Raw genomic sequence first — 18,473 nt, 5'->3', positions numbered from 1 at the left:
TATTGCTATATACTGGTTATTTGATTTTGTAGTTACGGTACATATTGCTATTTACTGGTTCGTTGATTTGTTTTGTACATATGTTCATGTCCCCCGTTGGTACAGCGTAAGATTCCGGACTTACAACGCTAAAATCTGAGGTACGATTCTCCTCGGTGGACACATCAAATACCCAAATGTGACTTTATTGCACAAAACAAACCCATATGTCCATGGGTTAAAATCAGTGCTCCATCCATAATTTTTGGGGTTTCAAGGAATCATTTTAAACAGGTAGCAATTCTAAACTGAATGTGGTAGCTGCAGATAAACACCCGAATGGAGAAATAAAGATATTAAGGTCAAAAATAAAGTAGCCATGTAAGTCACCATCAATATGCTTTAGTTGGAAACTTTTCTTGGGGAGCATGCCCCCAAAGAAGTGTGGTTTACTTCCAACTCACCAACCCCCAAACACATTCAAATTTTACGGAGAAATAAAGATATTAAGATCAAAAATAAAGTAGGCCATGTAAGTCGCCATTAATATGCTTTAGTTGGAAACTTTTCTTGGGGAGCATGCCCCCGAAGAAGTGTGGTTTACTTCCAACTCACCAATCCCCCCAAACACATTCAAATTTTACTTCCTACACCTAGAATATAAGATAATTTCTGAATGTTTTTTGTTGTTGTTGTTGTTGTTTTATACAGTTAACATCATTACAACAATGTACTTTGATTTTTACTGTGCGTCCAACAATGTTATGTTTTTTTGGATTTCTTTCTATACACCCAGTATTATTATATTAAGGTTCTTTAATTTTCTGTATTTATTCATTCATCCAACATTTTTAGATTTAGTTATAAGTTACGTCAAAATGAAAGCACAATTTTTCGCTATGAACAATTAACGCATATAGTAACAACCTGGTTCTTTGATTTTCTCTGTTCATCCAACACTGTTACATTAGGATTCTTTGATTTTTTCTGTCGTCCAACGTTGTTACTTTAAGGTTCCTTGATTTTCTCTGTTCATCCAACACTGTTACATTAGGATTCTTTGATTTTTTCTGTTCGTCCAACGTTGTTACTTTAAGGTTCCTTGATTTTCTCTGTTCATCCAACACTGTTACATTAGGGTTCTTTATTTTCCCTGGTTATCCGGCTACTCTTTTACCAACGAACAGTGGTTTTGACCATCACATTATAACGCCCCCACGGCTGAAAGGGCGAGCATGTTTGGTGTGACGGGGATTCGAACTTGCGACCCACAGATTGCGAGTCGAGCGCCATAACCACCTGGCCGGATGTTGACTATGGTGATTATACAAAATATAAAAGAGTCATATATCATCAATGTTGGTGTGTAGAAAAGACTAACTTAAGAAAATACTGGTTGTCGAGTAGAACAATGTATAAAGATGTAGTGTGTGTGAAAAAATAATAAAATGATCAATTATTACATATTGTGGAAATATAAAGAACATGAAAGAATACTAATAATGTTTATTGAGTAAAATCAAGGGATTTGAATGGAACGATATTTTGATGTTAGTTGTATCGAAATAAAATAAAGGATACATATCTTATGATTTAAATTGTAACTAAGTATAACAATGTTGACTGTAGCAATGTTGACTGTATATATAGAGAATTGAATAAACCAAGTTGATAAAATCTGCGTTGATTATTTACAGGGAAATTTTACGATTTAATGATGCAGGACGTAGAGAAAATTCCAATAATAAGTATATTATGATGTAAATTGTAACTTGATGTAACAGTGTTTTCGTTGGTAAAAGAGTAGCCCAAGAGTTGGCGGTGAATGGTGATGACTAGTTGCCTTCCTTCTAGTCCTACACTGCTAAATTAGGGACGGCTAGCGCAGATAGCCCTCGTATAGCTTTGCGCGAAATTCATAACAAACAAACAGTCAGACAACATATTCCACAACCTTAAGTTTAAAAAAATTACTTAAATTATATAACCAAAAACTAATATCTGTAACATGAAAAAAATAAAATAGTTTCTTTATACAATTGTAGTATATAAATATACTATACATTTCTACCTTCCTATTTTGGTAGAGTATTATTCTGAATTTATCACTTATTCTGTATATATGTGTAGTTTTCACATAACACATGGTCAAGAGTCATGAAGTTGATGTCATTATAGTTGCCTTTGTTCCTTGTCATTCTATTGAGATCACAACTGTTCAGCGCATGGCTGTGATGCAACACATTGTACAAGAACGCAGACAGTAGTGTTCTTCAATGGTAGTTCATATAGAATGTTGAGCTTTATGGCCTCCCCTATACATGAATGAGAATGACTAGTCATTCTGGGTAAATCCAACATTGCTTTTAAAGTAAGTAACACTGAATTTAAGTAGCCTCATAGATGATTTTGACCTGATCAGTTGAGGATGACCAATCCAGTAGAAGTGATCAATCCATATCTAATAAAGTAAGTATACAATGTGAAAAATATTGTTTGCTTGTTACCTCTGCAACCAAAGGTGGACAGAGTTTATGTTTTCACCCCTATGTGTGTTTATTAGCAGGATTTCTCGAATTTGAACGAAAGTTGGTATACATTTGGACTACGACCAAACTTAGAAGTGATTAGTGTTTGGAGGATCAAGGTCAGAAAAATCCAAACAATCTATCTGTTAATATGTTGATCAATTTTTCAAACTATTTTTGCTCTATAACTCAGTAAAAAATGATCGGATTTTGATGAAACTTGGTGGACATATGTAAAATATTATCCTCCATTGTCCTGCTCAAAATGGTCCATGTCTGTTGATAACGACGGACATACAGACATATTTTTGTTTTATTGAGAGCCGAATATGATCAATGCTACGTGGCGGTGGTATGTGCTCCACTGGGTGCTCCTTTAATATTTTACATTGTGTTCAGCCTCTTTTATTTAGCTTTGATCACCCTGGTTACTCAGAAAGTCAGTACTATTTCATAATAAATATCTTTTCAGACTTTCTGTTATTAAGCAGACCTGGTTTGGCACGACCTGGTGGTTAGGGCACTCCACTCACAATCTCCATCATACTAAACATGCTAACCCTTTCAGCCATGGGGGCATTATAATGTAATGGTCAAGTAACACTTGGTTAAAGAGATGGCAGTGGGTGGTGTTGACTAGCTGCCTTCCCTCTAGTCTATCACTGCTAAATTAGGGACGGCTAGCACAGATAGCCATTATGTAGCTTGGCGCAAAATTTAAACCAAACCAAACCACACTAATCAGACCTATCCCATTACTCTAGTTTCACCTGAATATGAAATGGTTGTCGAAGAGAGCTTTTGGGTCTGGGAGAAGTCCTCTTCTGAACACTAAAATTTTGATGAAGATTTGAAGGTTTATGACTTCCATCTCGTTACAACTGACAACTTCAGAAGAATAGCCACTGATGTCTAGTGCACCCAGAATGATACTCCACGTTCTTTCTTTGAGGATCATCACTGTGACGAGGTATCTGGTTAATCTAAAGCCAGGAGAGGTAGTGTGTGTATAGGACTCACTGACCTTCGCCAGCCAGAATAACCCAACTTTGTTAAAGTCACTCAAAAACTATGAGGAGAAATTAAAGGTGTCATTGTTGGATAACATCCAACAACAGGAATGATTTCACTGGGAGATTAGATGGCAGGCACAAAATAGCGAAGAAGGTGAACCAAGTGGCAGTGATTAAAGATTGTTGCCATGATGTGGTGCCTGGCAAGTCTGAAATTGGGTGGGGTGGTCTATAGATGACTCCCAGACCTTGAAGCCATCCAAGAACGTCGAGAAGAGACTGGAGGTGCCATTGATGGATGACATTGCCAATAGGAGTTTTCTCACCAGCAGGTGATATGGTGGGTACCGAATGATGAAGCATAAAAACCACGTAGCAGTGATGAGCCTCTCTGAGTTAAGAGGTATGTATACTGCTGAGGCAACCATGGATCACAGAGGAGCCTGGGGTTGTCATTCAGAGCCAATGGATGAGCTTCTGACAGCAACTCGTTGCTCAGTTATTCTGGACCAGGGATTGGCTACTTGAACAAGAGATGGAATCCTTGAGTGTGCATACAATGCTGAGTCCATGACATTGAAGACATCTTGGTCAAATGATGGCCAGGAAGTAAAAAGTGAGTCGTTTTGGCCATGAATACGTACAGTTCACCACGAGTGAGGCAAAGTAGATCATCTCTCTCCCAACATTCAGTGTACAGCCAAAGGCGATTTAGACTGTTTCAGGCAAGTACCTGTCTGAAAAGCTGAATTTCAGAACATGTTGTGCAATGCCCATTACTGAGTTTCGATGATCTAGTCCTAGATTTCATCAAACACATAAGTGAGAAGCAACTTTGGAACTGTGAGGCAGTCATTACCGAGTTGCACTAGATGTTCAACCCAGTTGAAAATAGAGTAATCCAACATGCTGAGTTAAAGGCTTGGAAGAAGGGTCATCATTTGTGTCGTAAGGCTGACCCTGTAATGACATCAGTGAATCACACGGATATCTTCAGAGAGAAGTTCATGAAGAGGTTAAACAGTGATACAATGTGGCATATAAGTTTGAGAGATTTTTTTCACCCTTACAGGGGCAGTTTCTGTGGTGATGTGGTATGAAGTGGTAACTTCAAACTTGTTGTCAGAAAGGAGGGAGCACAAAGCAGTAGCTGTAGTGACTTCATCTTAGACAAACCATACTACCCAGACAACCATATTGTGCCAGGTTTGAGTTCGACAAAAAGTTAAACGACAACCCACACAGCTCTGTAATGCAATCACACTGGTATAAAGTGAATGGATAGGGGTATCCAGTCTTCTAATGATACACATGCCATTGATGCTTATAAGCAGACACTGTCCTAGAAGGGAAAGTAAAGCATACTTTGCCTATGAAATATTGGATTACTTTCAAATAACCTCCCCATACCTTGATGAAGAACAAAATGGAAAATGCTATCACTTTTGATTGATGACTCAGCAAGTAAAGGAGAACCAATACCAAGTGCCAAATATTGCTTCTACAGCTCCAGAAGGCCTGGCTACTGACTTGGGTTGTGCATCAAACAACTTGCACCAAAAAGTGTGGTAGTAAGCCCAGGACTTAGGTTCTATATTATAATATGAGGATAAGAGACATAATCATGGTTGATGCAAAAGTGATCAGAACAGTAGGCATTCTTGGAAAAGATGTACCATGGAGCATATTTAGTCAATTTTACCTGTGTAACTGGTGAACTTATGTTCCATAGGATAATTATCCAATGTCAGCCATTACTGACTCCAGAAACGATGTATGTGAGAAAGGAAGTCACAGTATACCCATGGATATAAGTGGTGTTCTTTGGCTTACTATGGTTGAATTCTGGTGTAACAATAATACGTAACAACATTATAGAGTCCATGCATAAAATAAGCTGTTTACTATCCAGAAAACAAGTATTACTAGCTTGGGAAGTTATCTGTTTCATAAGGATGAATTTCTGGTGTTTTGTTAGAAATTATCGATGTTAAGTTATTCAGCTAAGTGCTGGAATGGACATCTGTATGGTAAGCGGAAGTAACCAATCCTAGTGGTAATGCTATGGTTGCACATATTGCAATGTGTCTGAAAGCAAAAAACATGGTTATAAACATATTTGAGATTGATAGTTCAGGACTGTGCAAAGAATGTGGACTCAATGCAGCAGTAGTAACTCATAGACCATAGTTCAGATTGGGGAACGTAGCATGAATTAATGTAACCTAAAGCATTTTTACAAGCAGTTAAGAGAGCAGAAATATTTGTTCTACCATTGTTGTAAACCAGTGAACAGTGGCTTTCTAAGCTTCTGTTACAGCTAACGATTTCCAGAGCTTTGAAGCATAATATTCTCTAGACTTTTTCATAACACAAACACTGGAAGATAACAAGGTGTTAAACACACACATTAACACTCAATGGTAATTTTTCCATACTCATTTGAATTGAGACATTCAGTGTTGTGTGTAATAAAGATGCCACTTTACCTTCTCATCTTCACTCTAATGTTTAGTGGAACAGATAATAAAGACTATAAAGTGTTAACATTGATCAAATCTACTGTAATGAACACTTATCCGACATCATGATGGTGTATTATGCAACTGAACAGTGATTGACATGTTTACTAAATGTGCTCCTTGTAGGTATTGTGTATGGGCCTTCACCTAGAGAAGACGTTCCACAGTGTCCACAAAAATATGTGAAGCAGTTAAAATTTGCAGTAATTAATGTGTAAGCTTGCACTTTAACAGCTAGGGAAGACTATCTTATGACAGAAGAGGTGCTACAGTAAGACAGTGAAAGAATGGATGTGCCAGAATAGAGACTGGGTGCGGGATTGATATATACTGGCATCACAGAAGCATCTGGACTCTAGAACAAAATACTTTATCTTGTGTGCCAACAAGTCAGTCCACTGATGTGTGAGTTACAGCAGTCAAGGGCACATAAAAGCATCTGGAATACATTGACCATATTCATCTATATGTGACTGATGAACTTATTGTGAATTGCCTTGACCAAGAGTCAGATGAGGAGGAAAACATTGTTTTATCCCACTCCAATCCTAAAGATGAAAAAGAACTGAGAGTTCTTGTATGGCTGTTCAAGAGAAATCAGATGAAAAAGCACCAGATCTAAAGACAAGTGATGGTTTCAATAGTTCATGCTTAGCGAGTTATTGGGTGGTGTTATAAGGAATAACGTATGCACAACACTGCATGATTACCACTTGATCATTAAACAGCTAAGAAAGTTGTTTGGAGAAGAAATAATTATTGCAAGGAAGCGGAATTATTTGTTTTCCATTGATCACGAAATCAGCTGGACTGAATGGGCTTTGTGACCCTTACTTTCGAGCTATGGAACAGTTTTACTATAAGAGCTATCTATAGGACATTGGATGATGGTTGCTTTATTAATACAGTTAGGATGGCTGATGTTTGTAAAGGTAATACCTAGACCGTCAACAGTTTACACAACTGAATGATGGCTATAAGTTAGAAAATTTACCTGAAAGGGCTTTGTGATCCTGGCTTTATGAGCTAATAAGTTTGAATTGTTTCAAGAGAATCACTTATCTGATCTAGCTGGGTGGTGTTAAGTCTACACAGAATACTGTTTGATCCTCACTAGATAGTTTCCAGTATATCTGAAGGAAATATAATTTCTCCAATATGTATTCGTCTGAATATATATTGATATATAGTGTAGTAACAGCACAAGTAGTAATCATGATTTATGAGAATTTTAGCTGAAACGTTTTAGTTTAGCTGAATCCTAGAGGTCATTAGTTATTTTGTAATGCCTAAAAAGCAAAACTTGTTGAGTTTGATGGCTCCTAGATGGTAATACATTACTGTACATTGGCCATTGAAATGCAGCCTGCTTGATGTAATGGTTGATTAATAGGGCTTTTTTGTGCAATGCACTAGACCTATCTGCACCAAAGAAGTAATTTTAAATTTAGGTAGAAAATAAGTAATGTAAATTATGTAAAAATGAAAATAAGACAAAAAAGATCAACGTTTTTATGTACAAAATTAAATAAACCTTAAAAGGTCAATGACCCATAAAAATCTATAAACATGATCAATCTGGACAACGCCTAATGTTAAAGATAAACCAAGAGATAAAATATAACTAAAAGTATGTCACTGCTAGCAATCATAGCGATGGCATGAAAGTAAATTTGTGCGTAATTGTGACTTAAATGTCACAAAAGGCACACATTGGCGGATTATTCTTTGTAAAAGAAAGCTATGGGTGAAGAAACTGTGACCAATGATGGGCCTAGGCAAGTTCTTCTCTCCGATTCTTATAGAAACTGAATGGCCAAACAATAGCAACCGCTTTAACTGCCAACTAGCGTGAAGCTTTGTCTTGATGACAGGTTAGAAGACCACATACGGGACAGGCAGAGCTGCGACAACACCAGAGCAGATACATTTAGCTGCAGTGTCAGGAAAAGTATTCCCCATGAATACCAACATGACCAGAAATCCAGAAAAACTAAATGGAGATGAACAATAAAGAGAAGTGGCCTGATCATTTCTGAATATCCAAGAGAACAAGGTGAGAACTCATATTAAGCGATTCCAGGGCCTTCAGAGAGCTAGGTGAGTAAGTATAGATCGTACACTTAGTGGACTGCTTAGTTTTCACATGATCCACGACAAGTAAAAAGGCATATAACTCAGCAGAGAGCACATAGTCTGTAGATTGGAACCTGTGGGCAACCACTGAGCCACAGTAACCATGGAAGTGTCCACAGAGTCACCAGATTTCGAACTATATGTATAAAGGAAAACAGAAGAATGGTTCAAATAATGTCCATGAAAAAGAAACTGGAACTTCCAATTAGGAGTATCTAACCTCTTCAGATGATTCAAAGTAAGGTCACAAATGAAAATATTAACCAACCACCACTGTGAAATTATCTCTGCAACAGATCCCAATCCTGAAGCAGCATTGCCAGGAGATGGATTCAAATTGGGCAGAAGCTGTGGCCTTATGTAATCAAAATGATGACTGGTTACATTGAAGAGAAACTCTAGCCTACTGACTGAAAGAATAAGAAAGAAATGGCACAAACAAGAATGGCTTTAGCCCACAACATGATCAGTGCCACTACTGCAGCTAATCAAATGTCAACTGCCATTTTAGAGGGTCTGCTGACAGGGTTGAAGTGAAGGAATTCGATTTCATGCTTGCCCTTGGGTGTATCTATTTTGTATACGTTATTTGCTTTGTTTATTCACGTGAGTGTGTATATTGTATGTTATACTCTGCATCTTTCCTTTATTTATCTTATATGCTAAAAGTTTATTCTTCTTGTGTTAAATTTTGCCTTATAATTTTGTGATTTAGTTTAAAGGGTATTCCATATTTGGTTTAACGTATTTCACAATATATCTTTGCAATATGTGGAAAAATGGTTTTACTTAAGTCACTGTATGATTTATGTTACTAAAGGTTCTATTTCATTTTAAGGTTAGATATTTAAGTAACTCATACAAGCTTTATCTGTGTTTGAAGGGCCTGATTTTATGTTTTAAAGTGTATCAGGGCTTGTTTTAAAAGATCTATTTCAGTTTTTAAGGTTATATGTTTAAGTAATTTGTATAAGCTTTATCTAAGTTTAAAAGGACTGATCTTGTGTTTGAAAGTGTGTCAGTGAATAACTTGTTTTAATTTGTGCTTAACGTGAGAATTAACATTTTATGTCAGTGATTTTGAGAAGTATTGACTAGACTTGTTCAAAAGTAGTTTTCATTTATGAAGCAGAACTGTATATCATTGTTAAAGGATATACTTGTAATGTTTACAAACATATACCTTGTTATAGAGTTAATTTTCTTTGGTGTAAAATATAATATAGACTTGTACCTGTTTTCTTCGTTCAGTAAAGTAATACAGATAAGAAATGGCATTGATTAATGTCTATAAATCGTGTTTAAATTATACGTGTGGGATGTATATTCACTTTATGTAAAAACATTACTCTTCATTTCATATATATTGGTATGGCATTAGCACCGTCACTTCATTCATCGTTCAAGGGTGTTATTTGATGTACAATTCCTCTATGGTAAAGGTGATTTCTAGTGACTTTATTGATACAGGGTTGATTTTTGTATTTATTTAGTTTTGTTATTAAAGATTTTTTTTGCTGTTTACTAAAATGCGAATTGGTATTTCCTGTTGTGAACTTTGTGATTGTGTGCTACCATCTGTCTTAAAGGGTACTTGATTATGTACAGTGTTTGTTATTAAATGGTTATTACTTGGATAATATTGTGATAATTAACAGTTTGTTTGTTAAATGGACCTTGTTTTAATGATATTGCATTATTTATTTAATCGTTATATCATCCATGTTATAAGTAAGTATTCAAAGGGCCGAGAAAAAGTTAACACATTCCTTGGCCAGACTGAAAGTTTAAATTTTATTGGTTTTAAAGTTTTGAAATTAAATTTAATTGTTGGCTTGAGGGCAAGCTTGAAGTAGGAGAGAAAGAGGAAAGTGTATTAGACATTTATTCTGACTTTAACACTTATTCTGTATATGTGCAGTATATGGTAAAGAAAGTTATTAAGGTAATGTTGTTTCTTGTCCTTGTATTGAGGTCACATTTGTTCTGCTCATGGCAAGAAAGTAAACAGCAGTGTCCTTCATTGGTAATTCAGGTGGTATTCTGAGGCTATAACCTCCACTATGCTTGATTGAGAATGATCAATAATGGGGCTAGTGAAGTAAGAAAGGTTGAATTTAAACAGTCTGATAGATGATTTTGGCCTCATCACTTGAAGATAACTAATCCAGCAGAACAGAGCAGTCCATGTCCGTGAAAGCATGTGTACACATTGTGTTTGTGTCTCTGAATAAATAAATATTGTCTAATTCTATTTTACATTGTGATCAGCTTCTTTATTTCGTTCTCAAGAACTCGGTTACTCAAAACTTCAGTACTAATTAGTAATGAATATCTTGTTGAATCTTCTGTTATTAAATGGTGTTATTTCATTGCTCTAAGATTAACTGGTTTAAGGGAATATACAACACAATCATAAAAGGGATTTCTTTCTTTGTACACCATCCACTAAAACTAAGAAACATATAAGCAGAAACCAAAAAACAAATATGTTTGTGTTATTTTATTTTTGTAAACAATTCTCCCTGATATTTTCTGTAGCTCATATGACTACCTTCTAATAAATGAGATCAATGTTTGCCTTGATTTACTGAAGGTTCTCCAAATCATTTCAGATAGTGTGTAAGGCATATTCGGAATAAAAGTTGCCATAAACATCTATTTTATAAAATTAAAACACTCGACTATATAGAAATATTTGAGAAATAATGCTGAAAAAACTCACTTGGCATTGACGATACAATCATATTCGTGAACACTATTAGACTCGAAAACTGAAAAGGAACAGAAAAGTGTTATTCTTATCATATATTGACAGATGGTTACTACGTGTATCTTTGAGAGATATTAAAACTTTTCTGTCTGTACGTCTTTTATTAAAATTAAATATTGGAAATCAAACTCATAATGATACCATTAAGAACTTTTTAGATCATTATTGAATTAGATAAGCTTTCATTTTAAGAAGTTGGTGTATTGACTACAACTCACAACAAATTTGAATAGATTAAGTTGTTAAAAAGTCTTACTAGCACGTTAACCCTTTAGTTATTTTGGCAAAGCATTTAATTGCCTAATACGCTGGAAGTCCAAGAGTCAGTAATGCTCATGGGTTATACGAAAATAGTATTATCATAGTAAGATGTAAAGATTGGATGAAGTGGTTGAGTTAATTAGAATACGTTTATATGGATGCACAAAATTCAACAAAACCATCTTAATTATATAATGCATAATATGTATCACTTGATAAAAACTAACTTCAGCACGAATGTGTTATCATAACATAGCAATTATAACCCGAGCAAAAGGTGAGAGATAAGTTATAGGAAAAATATTTACCATCAAGTTAAGTACTAAAACTTACAGCAAAGGTTTGATTAGAGTCTCTCCCATAATTGGATGTAGAATAATACTGGATATTTTCTGGGTCACCCTCTCGATCTCGCCATTCTGCTCGCTGTAATCGTAGGCGTGATTCTTCAAACTTATACATTGCCTCTATCGCCTGAAAAATTAATAACAGATGAGGAAAAATGATCTTGTCAGACAAGTGGCTGCCTTATTGTTAAAGGTTGGATATTCACCAAGCAGTTGCTTGTGATACGTACAAATCATGCACTGACTTGCATTGTATACATTTTACATTCACCTATAGGCACGAAAAACAAATTTAAGGAAACGAATCTTTTAAAGATTTATTCAAACTTTATGTTAAAAACTTGCATATCTTATTATCTTTACCCTTGCCATCCTTATTGCCTGTTATTAAACAGGTTAAAACTTTGATCCCTCTTGTAACACTTAGCCTAATTGTGGTGGTTTGCAAGTGCATACGACATCTAAAATTTTTTTCCTTCTACGAGGTTTAGATTGCAGGACTTTCAGACAGAAGATAATTTTCATATACTACAATCATATGAGGCACAAAGCTTTAATGTTTTATATAAAAAAAGATTGGTAAAGAAAGGAAAGCAGGGTATAATTTGTGTCAAAAGTTTTGCATAGCAGCAACTGCTACACAAAATATTGCACAGCAACTGGAAATATCTGAATAGCAATGAACCAGCAGGTGGCTACCACACTGTCTCAAATTGCACGAATCTTGATAAAAACGTTTCAAAGACTTTATTTGTGGTTACTACACGTACCTATATTTCTTCTTTTATAAAACTTAAGTACTGAAAATCAGATTTATGATGATGTTAGAGAGAATTTTTTAAATGGATACTGAATTAGATAAACTTTCATTTTAAGAATGTGTTATCAAAACACAATGACAAAAGTGATAAAAAATGTTTTTCTTTTATACAGCATCCACCGAAAAACGTAGAAACAGAATTAGTAGAAACTGGAAAATAAGTGTGTCTGCATCAATTTATTTTTGTAAACAATTCTGTCTGAGATTTTGTAGCACAGATAACTATTATTGGATTCAAGTTGCATTTCCTTGACATAGTTTGACTAATACCTAAGCTATCCAAAAGACACTTACCTAAGTATAACAAAAATTACTATGAAATAAAACATTAAAAGATATTTCAAATTACCATGGATTACTCAACAAAACAATAAAGATGACTTCATCATTTGAAACTCCTGTAAGTTTTGTTAATATGTACTTAGAAGGAAGTGGCTATATTTAGATATGAAAAATACTTTTGAGCATTTATAATAAAAGTAATTTAAAATTATGGTATAAGCACTAAAACTTGTGTTGAAGTCTGTGCTCCGCAAGAATGAAATATAATCGCGAATAAGGCCTACTTGGATTGCAAAGTGTAAAGCGAAATTCCTTGTCCCCTGAAGGTATGATTTAAGCAAGAAAAACAAACTTCTAGATGATAGGCTACCAATTAAACGTGAAGGTAGTGAAGAAAGTTAAACAGTTTGTAAGCCAAAGGCACAGCGGTCAACTATAGGTAAAGTAAAAACTTCCCTTGGAACTGTAAATAAAATAGTTCACGTGGAGTTAGGTCTACAGAAGTGACACAAGAACTGTATTCACAAGCTTCTCCCAAAGCACACAGCTGAAGAGAAACCAACTGTTGAATACTGTATTAGCATGTCTTCACATCAGACAACGAAATGTCTACTTAGCCAGAAAATTAGCCTGATATTATGAAGAGTTCATCTTGGCATTGTTCTTGGTTCTTCGGGTGTTTAACTTACCATTATAGCCATAACCTGCAATCACCAAAAATACCTTAGAAAAACTTTCCTGACAAACTTGAATGCAATAACACCAACAAAACTATAATAAATTGCCCAGACGTTTGTATACATAACTACTAAGCCACAAGAAAATATTATCTTTGTATGGATTGAATGCCAATAAAAAATGGCTTCATCAAGACCAGGCGTCCAGTTACATGTCTGAATCAATATGCTAGCTTCTCTATCAAGTACTAATGGGGAATTCATTCTAAACGGTCATAATATAGGACATAATTTACCGATTTTAATATAATATAAATACCACGAAAATTAACTAATCTTATGTTTTATTATATTTGTTCACCGTTGTACAAAAAAAAGTTTAGCAACAGAACAGCTTATGTTTAATTTTCCTCCTGTTTTTAGGAATATCTTGCATCACGCACTGTAAATATTCTACGGATGTTATAGCAACCAATTATTATAAGTCTTGATATCCAGTTACAGTGGATCGAAGTTGCACTTCCTTGGTATAGTTTGACTAATAGTTGAGCTATCCAAAAAACACTTGCAAAAACAAAAACAAAGGCTACTAATTAAGCCATTAAAAGAAATTCTAAATGACCGTGCGTTACTGAATAAAGCAATAATCAATTCTTCATCATTTACAGTCTCTAAGTTTACTTGATATTTTTACAACTTTAGTTTAATACCAAGTGATAAAACTGCATCTTCCAACTAAATACTATTGTGGTATGCATGAATGTCGTGCATTTTCTGCCATCTTATTTTAATGTATATATATTTTCAAACTTTTTAATTTACTCTAGGGATGCGCAGTTTTCACATAACAAATGATCAAGAAAGTCACTAACTTATTTTTGTACTGACTACCTTTCATTCTCTGACATTCCCAAGAGATAACGCCTGGTCTGCCCATGGAGATGCAGCTTGTGAAGTAGCAATTTGTTTTTTATGTTAAGTTATGGTTTTCTTTATCGTTTATGTATTTTTCCTTCAATTGTTTGGTTCAGATATGTTTTTATTTGCCATAATTTCTAGCTTACATGTCTCCTAGTATTTAAGAAATTGTCAATGAATGTTTTTTATATTAAAACAGACACGAGTTTCACCTAGCAGTGATGTATGGATACTAAGTTCGTGTATGATCTTGTGAAACAAGTGTTGCTAGTCACGTGATATGTATTCTGATGGTCTAACAAGGAAACATAACGTTTTACCATTTGATGTTAGACTGTTGAGAGCTGTGAGACCGTGTTATGTAAGTTATTGATAAAGCTACACAATAGACTATGTGCACTCTCTTCACTGTGTGGAATCAAACCCTGGATTTTAGAATTATAAGTCTATATCCTTAACATTGACCCACCAGGAGGCGTGTTACTAAAATCTATTTAATTTGTAAAATACATATATTAAATAGAATAGTCACTTGATCCTTATTTGCGATATAATATTTTTTTAGAAATATTCAGTAATGTTATTTTGAATCATTTTTTCGAATCAGATTTTTCTTCTTCTGGTTCTTTTTTTTCATTCATTATTATCTTGTGAGATTTGATATTAACAACCAGGGATGGAAATAAGGAGTACTCCATACCCCTAGTTCCTGAAGGCTGAAATGAACCTTTACATATATTATCGTACTGTGAGAATACAATGAGGCATTAACCGAATCAGTGTCAATATTTTCTCATTGTTGCATATCTGACAAGATTGACCAAAGATGTGGCTTCTCAATGGCAGAAGGCGTGCTGGAGAAACTGCATGTAGGAAGAAAGAGAGAGTGAATGAAGAAAACACTTACTACAAATAGTTGTGGGCCAATTTCCGAGATATTGTGGGGTGTTCCATTTGTCATTTTTAGGAGATTTTTTTGTAAGTAAATAATCTCTAAATATATGTTGATTGGTTTATTCTAGTACAAAGCTTATGCCACAAGCACAGTTATCGAAGAGAGATAACTGAAGAATTTCATTAATTATTATTCATTTGAATATTTGTTGGCAGACTCCTGAAATAATTGAATAATTATTACATTTTTAAAGTGGTTATAGGAACATCCACTTCTCACATCCAACAGAAATTTTATTTCACAGGAGAAACTAGGCCTATTCTTTATGTTCATATCCAAAATAGATATATTTTAAATTTTGATTTCATGCTTGTCTCTTTGTAGTTAAGCACAAAACTACACAATGTGCTATTTGTGCTTTGCCCATTACGGGTATCGAAACCTGGTTTCTAGCGTTGTAAGCCCGCAGACATACCATTGTGCCGCTGGGGGGGGGGGGTTGATTTAGTGTCAAGTGACTTATTTTGTAATTTTAGTTTGTATTTTGCGTTATGTTATAGTTGTAATTTCGGTATGTGTACTTAAAAAGTTTTTTCTTTCATTTTGTGTGGATTGTGTTGGAAGGTCACGCTATTTTTTTCTGCAGGGGTTCGTTTTACTTAAAATTTTTCGAAGTTGATTTTGATTTGTAACTATTATGTCAGTATTAAAGGATATCATAATATGCATTATTATATCTGTGATATATATCTTAAACTTTATTCTATTTAAATTATTGTTCGTGATAAAGGGTCTATTTTTCTCCGATTAGTTGTCCTTATTATTATTTTCAGACTTCAATCTGATATGAAGTTTATCAATTCTTGTAAATCAACGTGTTAAAATATTGGACTACAAACAGAAAAATCCTGAAGTGTAAGAAATTTATAGTATGAAAATTCAAATAAACTGTCCTTGGTTTGGTTTTTGAGTTGAGACTCTTACGTTGATATTTTTAAGCCTGAAAAAAAAAAGGTTTTGGTATAGTATCAGAATAAATAAAACATTAGCCATTCAGGAATTAAGGTAAAAGCAGTAACAAATAGTGTTTTATATAGGTTTTGTTAAAACACACGCCTTTCTGTTCTCCAAACTTGATAGTTTCTGAGGCTATCTAGTTTTGTTAGCTAGCATTTTTTTGTAATTATTAATTATCAGTGAGTGTATTTCTGTACTTTGGTCCCACCTAAAAACTTTTCAATGATGTAATCAAATCCAAATAATCTTTATTGATCATATTATTATCATTTGCAGCTTTGTATCTCATTGGTTGTTGAACATACATCAATGACATGTCACCATGTCAACCACGCCAACAGAATAAAGATCCACACACACATTATTATCAAGACTACTCTCATATTATTGCACACATTAAAAATGTTCTGTATTTCTGGTTTCCAACACAACCTATGTAATTAAAAGAATAATGTGTATCAGTCATTCTAAGCGTGTATACTTGCTAGCTCACATGGAAAACCAATATTTCTTTACGTTTATATGACTTCGAAAGTGAACGACGTTTGACGTGCATTATTCAATATGAGTGCAAAACGTTTATAGCATTAACTTTAAATACAGGTACTTCACTAATATTAACAACCAATCTTTCGGTGGCTTATAAATAACTCACTATCATTGCATCTCAATACAAGCGTCTAAAAATCGACAATTAGGCCTACAGTTTAAATATGTTTCGTACCCAAAGAACTAATTTAACCGCTGGGGTAATGAAATTTACACACTTTCCGTTATTGATGGTAGTGTACCAGACGCTTTGTTAATACTTTATGGGAAGATAAAAAAAAAAAGAAAAAGAATTGATACCATTATAAACGGAAAATACGTGAAATAGCAACAAACGAAGACAGTTGATTTTTACACTTTTTCATACCATAATTTTAAAAATTCACTTTTATATAATGTTGTTTTATCAAGAGTTCGATCAAGAAAAACTTCAAGATCCTAATCAAAGATGGCGATTATCCAGAAAGACATGGTGTTTATACAAAATGTGTTTTGTACAGATTTATATTTCGTTTATAGTCATTCCAGTGTTTTGCACTTCTATACTTTAGATATAAAGCAACTCCATATTCTGTTTAGTAGGTATTTGTTTCATTAATCTCCAACTACATAATACAAGAATAGCATTATTTAAAGGATTTATCTATCAAAAACATACACCCTTCTCATATATATTGTATTTCACTGAATGATGCTGCATATGTAAATAAAAAGCTCACATGGCACAACACACACTTAGTATGCGAGACGTCGAAGATTCAATCCCGTCTATATCCATTTTTTAAAAATATTTTCCCCATAACAACGTTTCAGTAGTTAAATAATGTAAGTACATGCCCGTCTATATCCATTTTTTTAAATATTTTCCCCATAACAACGTTTCAGTAGTTAAACAATGTAAGTACATGCCCGTCTATATCCATTTTTTAAAATATTTTCTCCATAACAACGTTTCAGTAGTTAAACAATGTAAGTACATGAATCGCACGCGAAGCACGAGTTTTAGATTGTTTTGAATTTCGCGCAAAGCTACTCAAGGGCTATCCGCACTAGACGTCTCTAATTTAGTAGTGATAGACTAGAGGGAAGGCAGCTACTCAGCAACACCCACCGCCAACTCTTGGGCTACTCTTTTACCAACAAATAATGGAATTGACCATCACATTATGACGCTCCTACGACTGAAAGGACGAGCATGTTCGAACCCGCGGCCCTAAGACTGCGAGTCGAGCACCTTAACCACTAGACAATGTGAGGCCAAATTTTTTGATTCCATTATTTTTAAACGTTTTTTTTTCGTATGTATATGCCGAACATAATATAGATGAAATACGACTGTTGTTAGTTGTAATTTTAATATTTTAATTTAGATGTTTGTTTGCTAGAGAGAGCTTGTCATGACGTTATTATGAAGCAAGATTTAGGAATTTCATGAAAGTTAAGGCCTCTATAGAGTCTGGAAACTTCCTGTGTAACACAAAAAAGTAGATTCTATATAAATACCAGACTCATTGAAGCTAATGAGTTATTCAGTTCAGTGTCAGTTAGACTATGCAAGTGTTCTTCTGTGATGTAGTTGGTCAGTGAATTAATCAGTGTGTTTGTTTTTCATGGATTAGCGAGAAAATCCTGCAAAGAGGTTTATCAGGAAGTTAGATTTACATTAGTTTTGAAATTTCTGTTGAAATGCTGTTTATGAATGATAGAATATGTTACAATACTCTTCTTTCGGAAGATCCTAAGGGGTCGAATGAAG

The 18,473-nt window shown here is 34.4% G+C and overlaps 1 protein-coding gene across 1 annotated transcript in view; it reads right to left on the bottom strand.

The window, feature by feature from the left end:
* LOC106478544 (CD109 antigen-like) overlaps nucleotides 1-18,473 on the bottom strand; it is a 98,884-nt gene that overhangs the window by 20,319 nt on the left and 60,092 nt on the right. The window contains exons 13-16 of the mRNA XM_013939093.2: nucleotides 11,546-11,686; nucleotides 10,904-10,952; nucleotides 8,443-8,588; nucleotides 3,041-3,053 (exon numbers count right to left, since the gene is read on the bottom strand). Of these exons, the coding sequence (XP_013794547.1) occupies nucleotides 3,041-3,053; nucleotides 8,443-8,588; nucleotides 10,904-10,952; nucleotides 11,546-11,686 (349 nt within the window). The remainder of the gene's footprint in view (nucleotides 1-3,040; nucleotides 3,054-8,442; nucleotides 8,589-10,903; nucleotides 10,953-11,545; nucleotides 11,687-18,473) is intronic.

Source organism: Limulus polyphemus, unplaced genomic scaffold, assembly GCF_000517525.1.
Source record: "Limulus polyphemus unplaced genomic scaffold, Limulus_polyphemus-2.1.2 Scaffold223, whole genome shotgun sequence".
Taxonomy (NCBI): Eukaryota; Metazoa; Arthropoda; class Merostomata; order Xiphosura; family Limulidae; genus Limulus; species Limulus polyphemus.
This window is presented reverse-complemented; position numbering and strand designations above follow the sequence as displayed.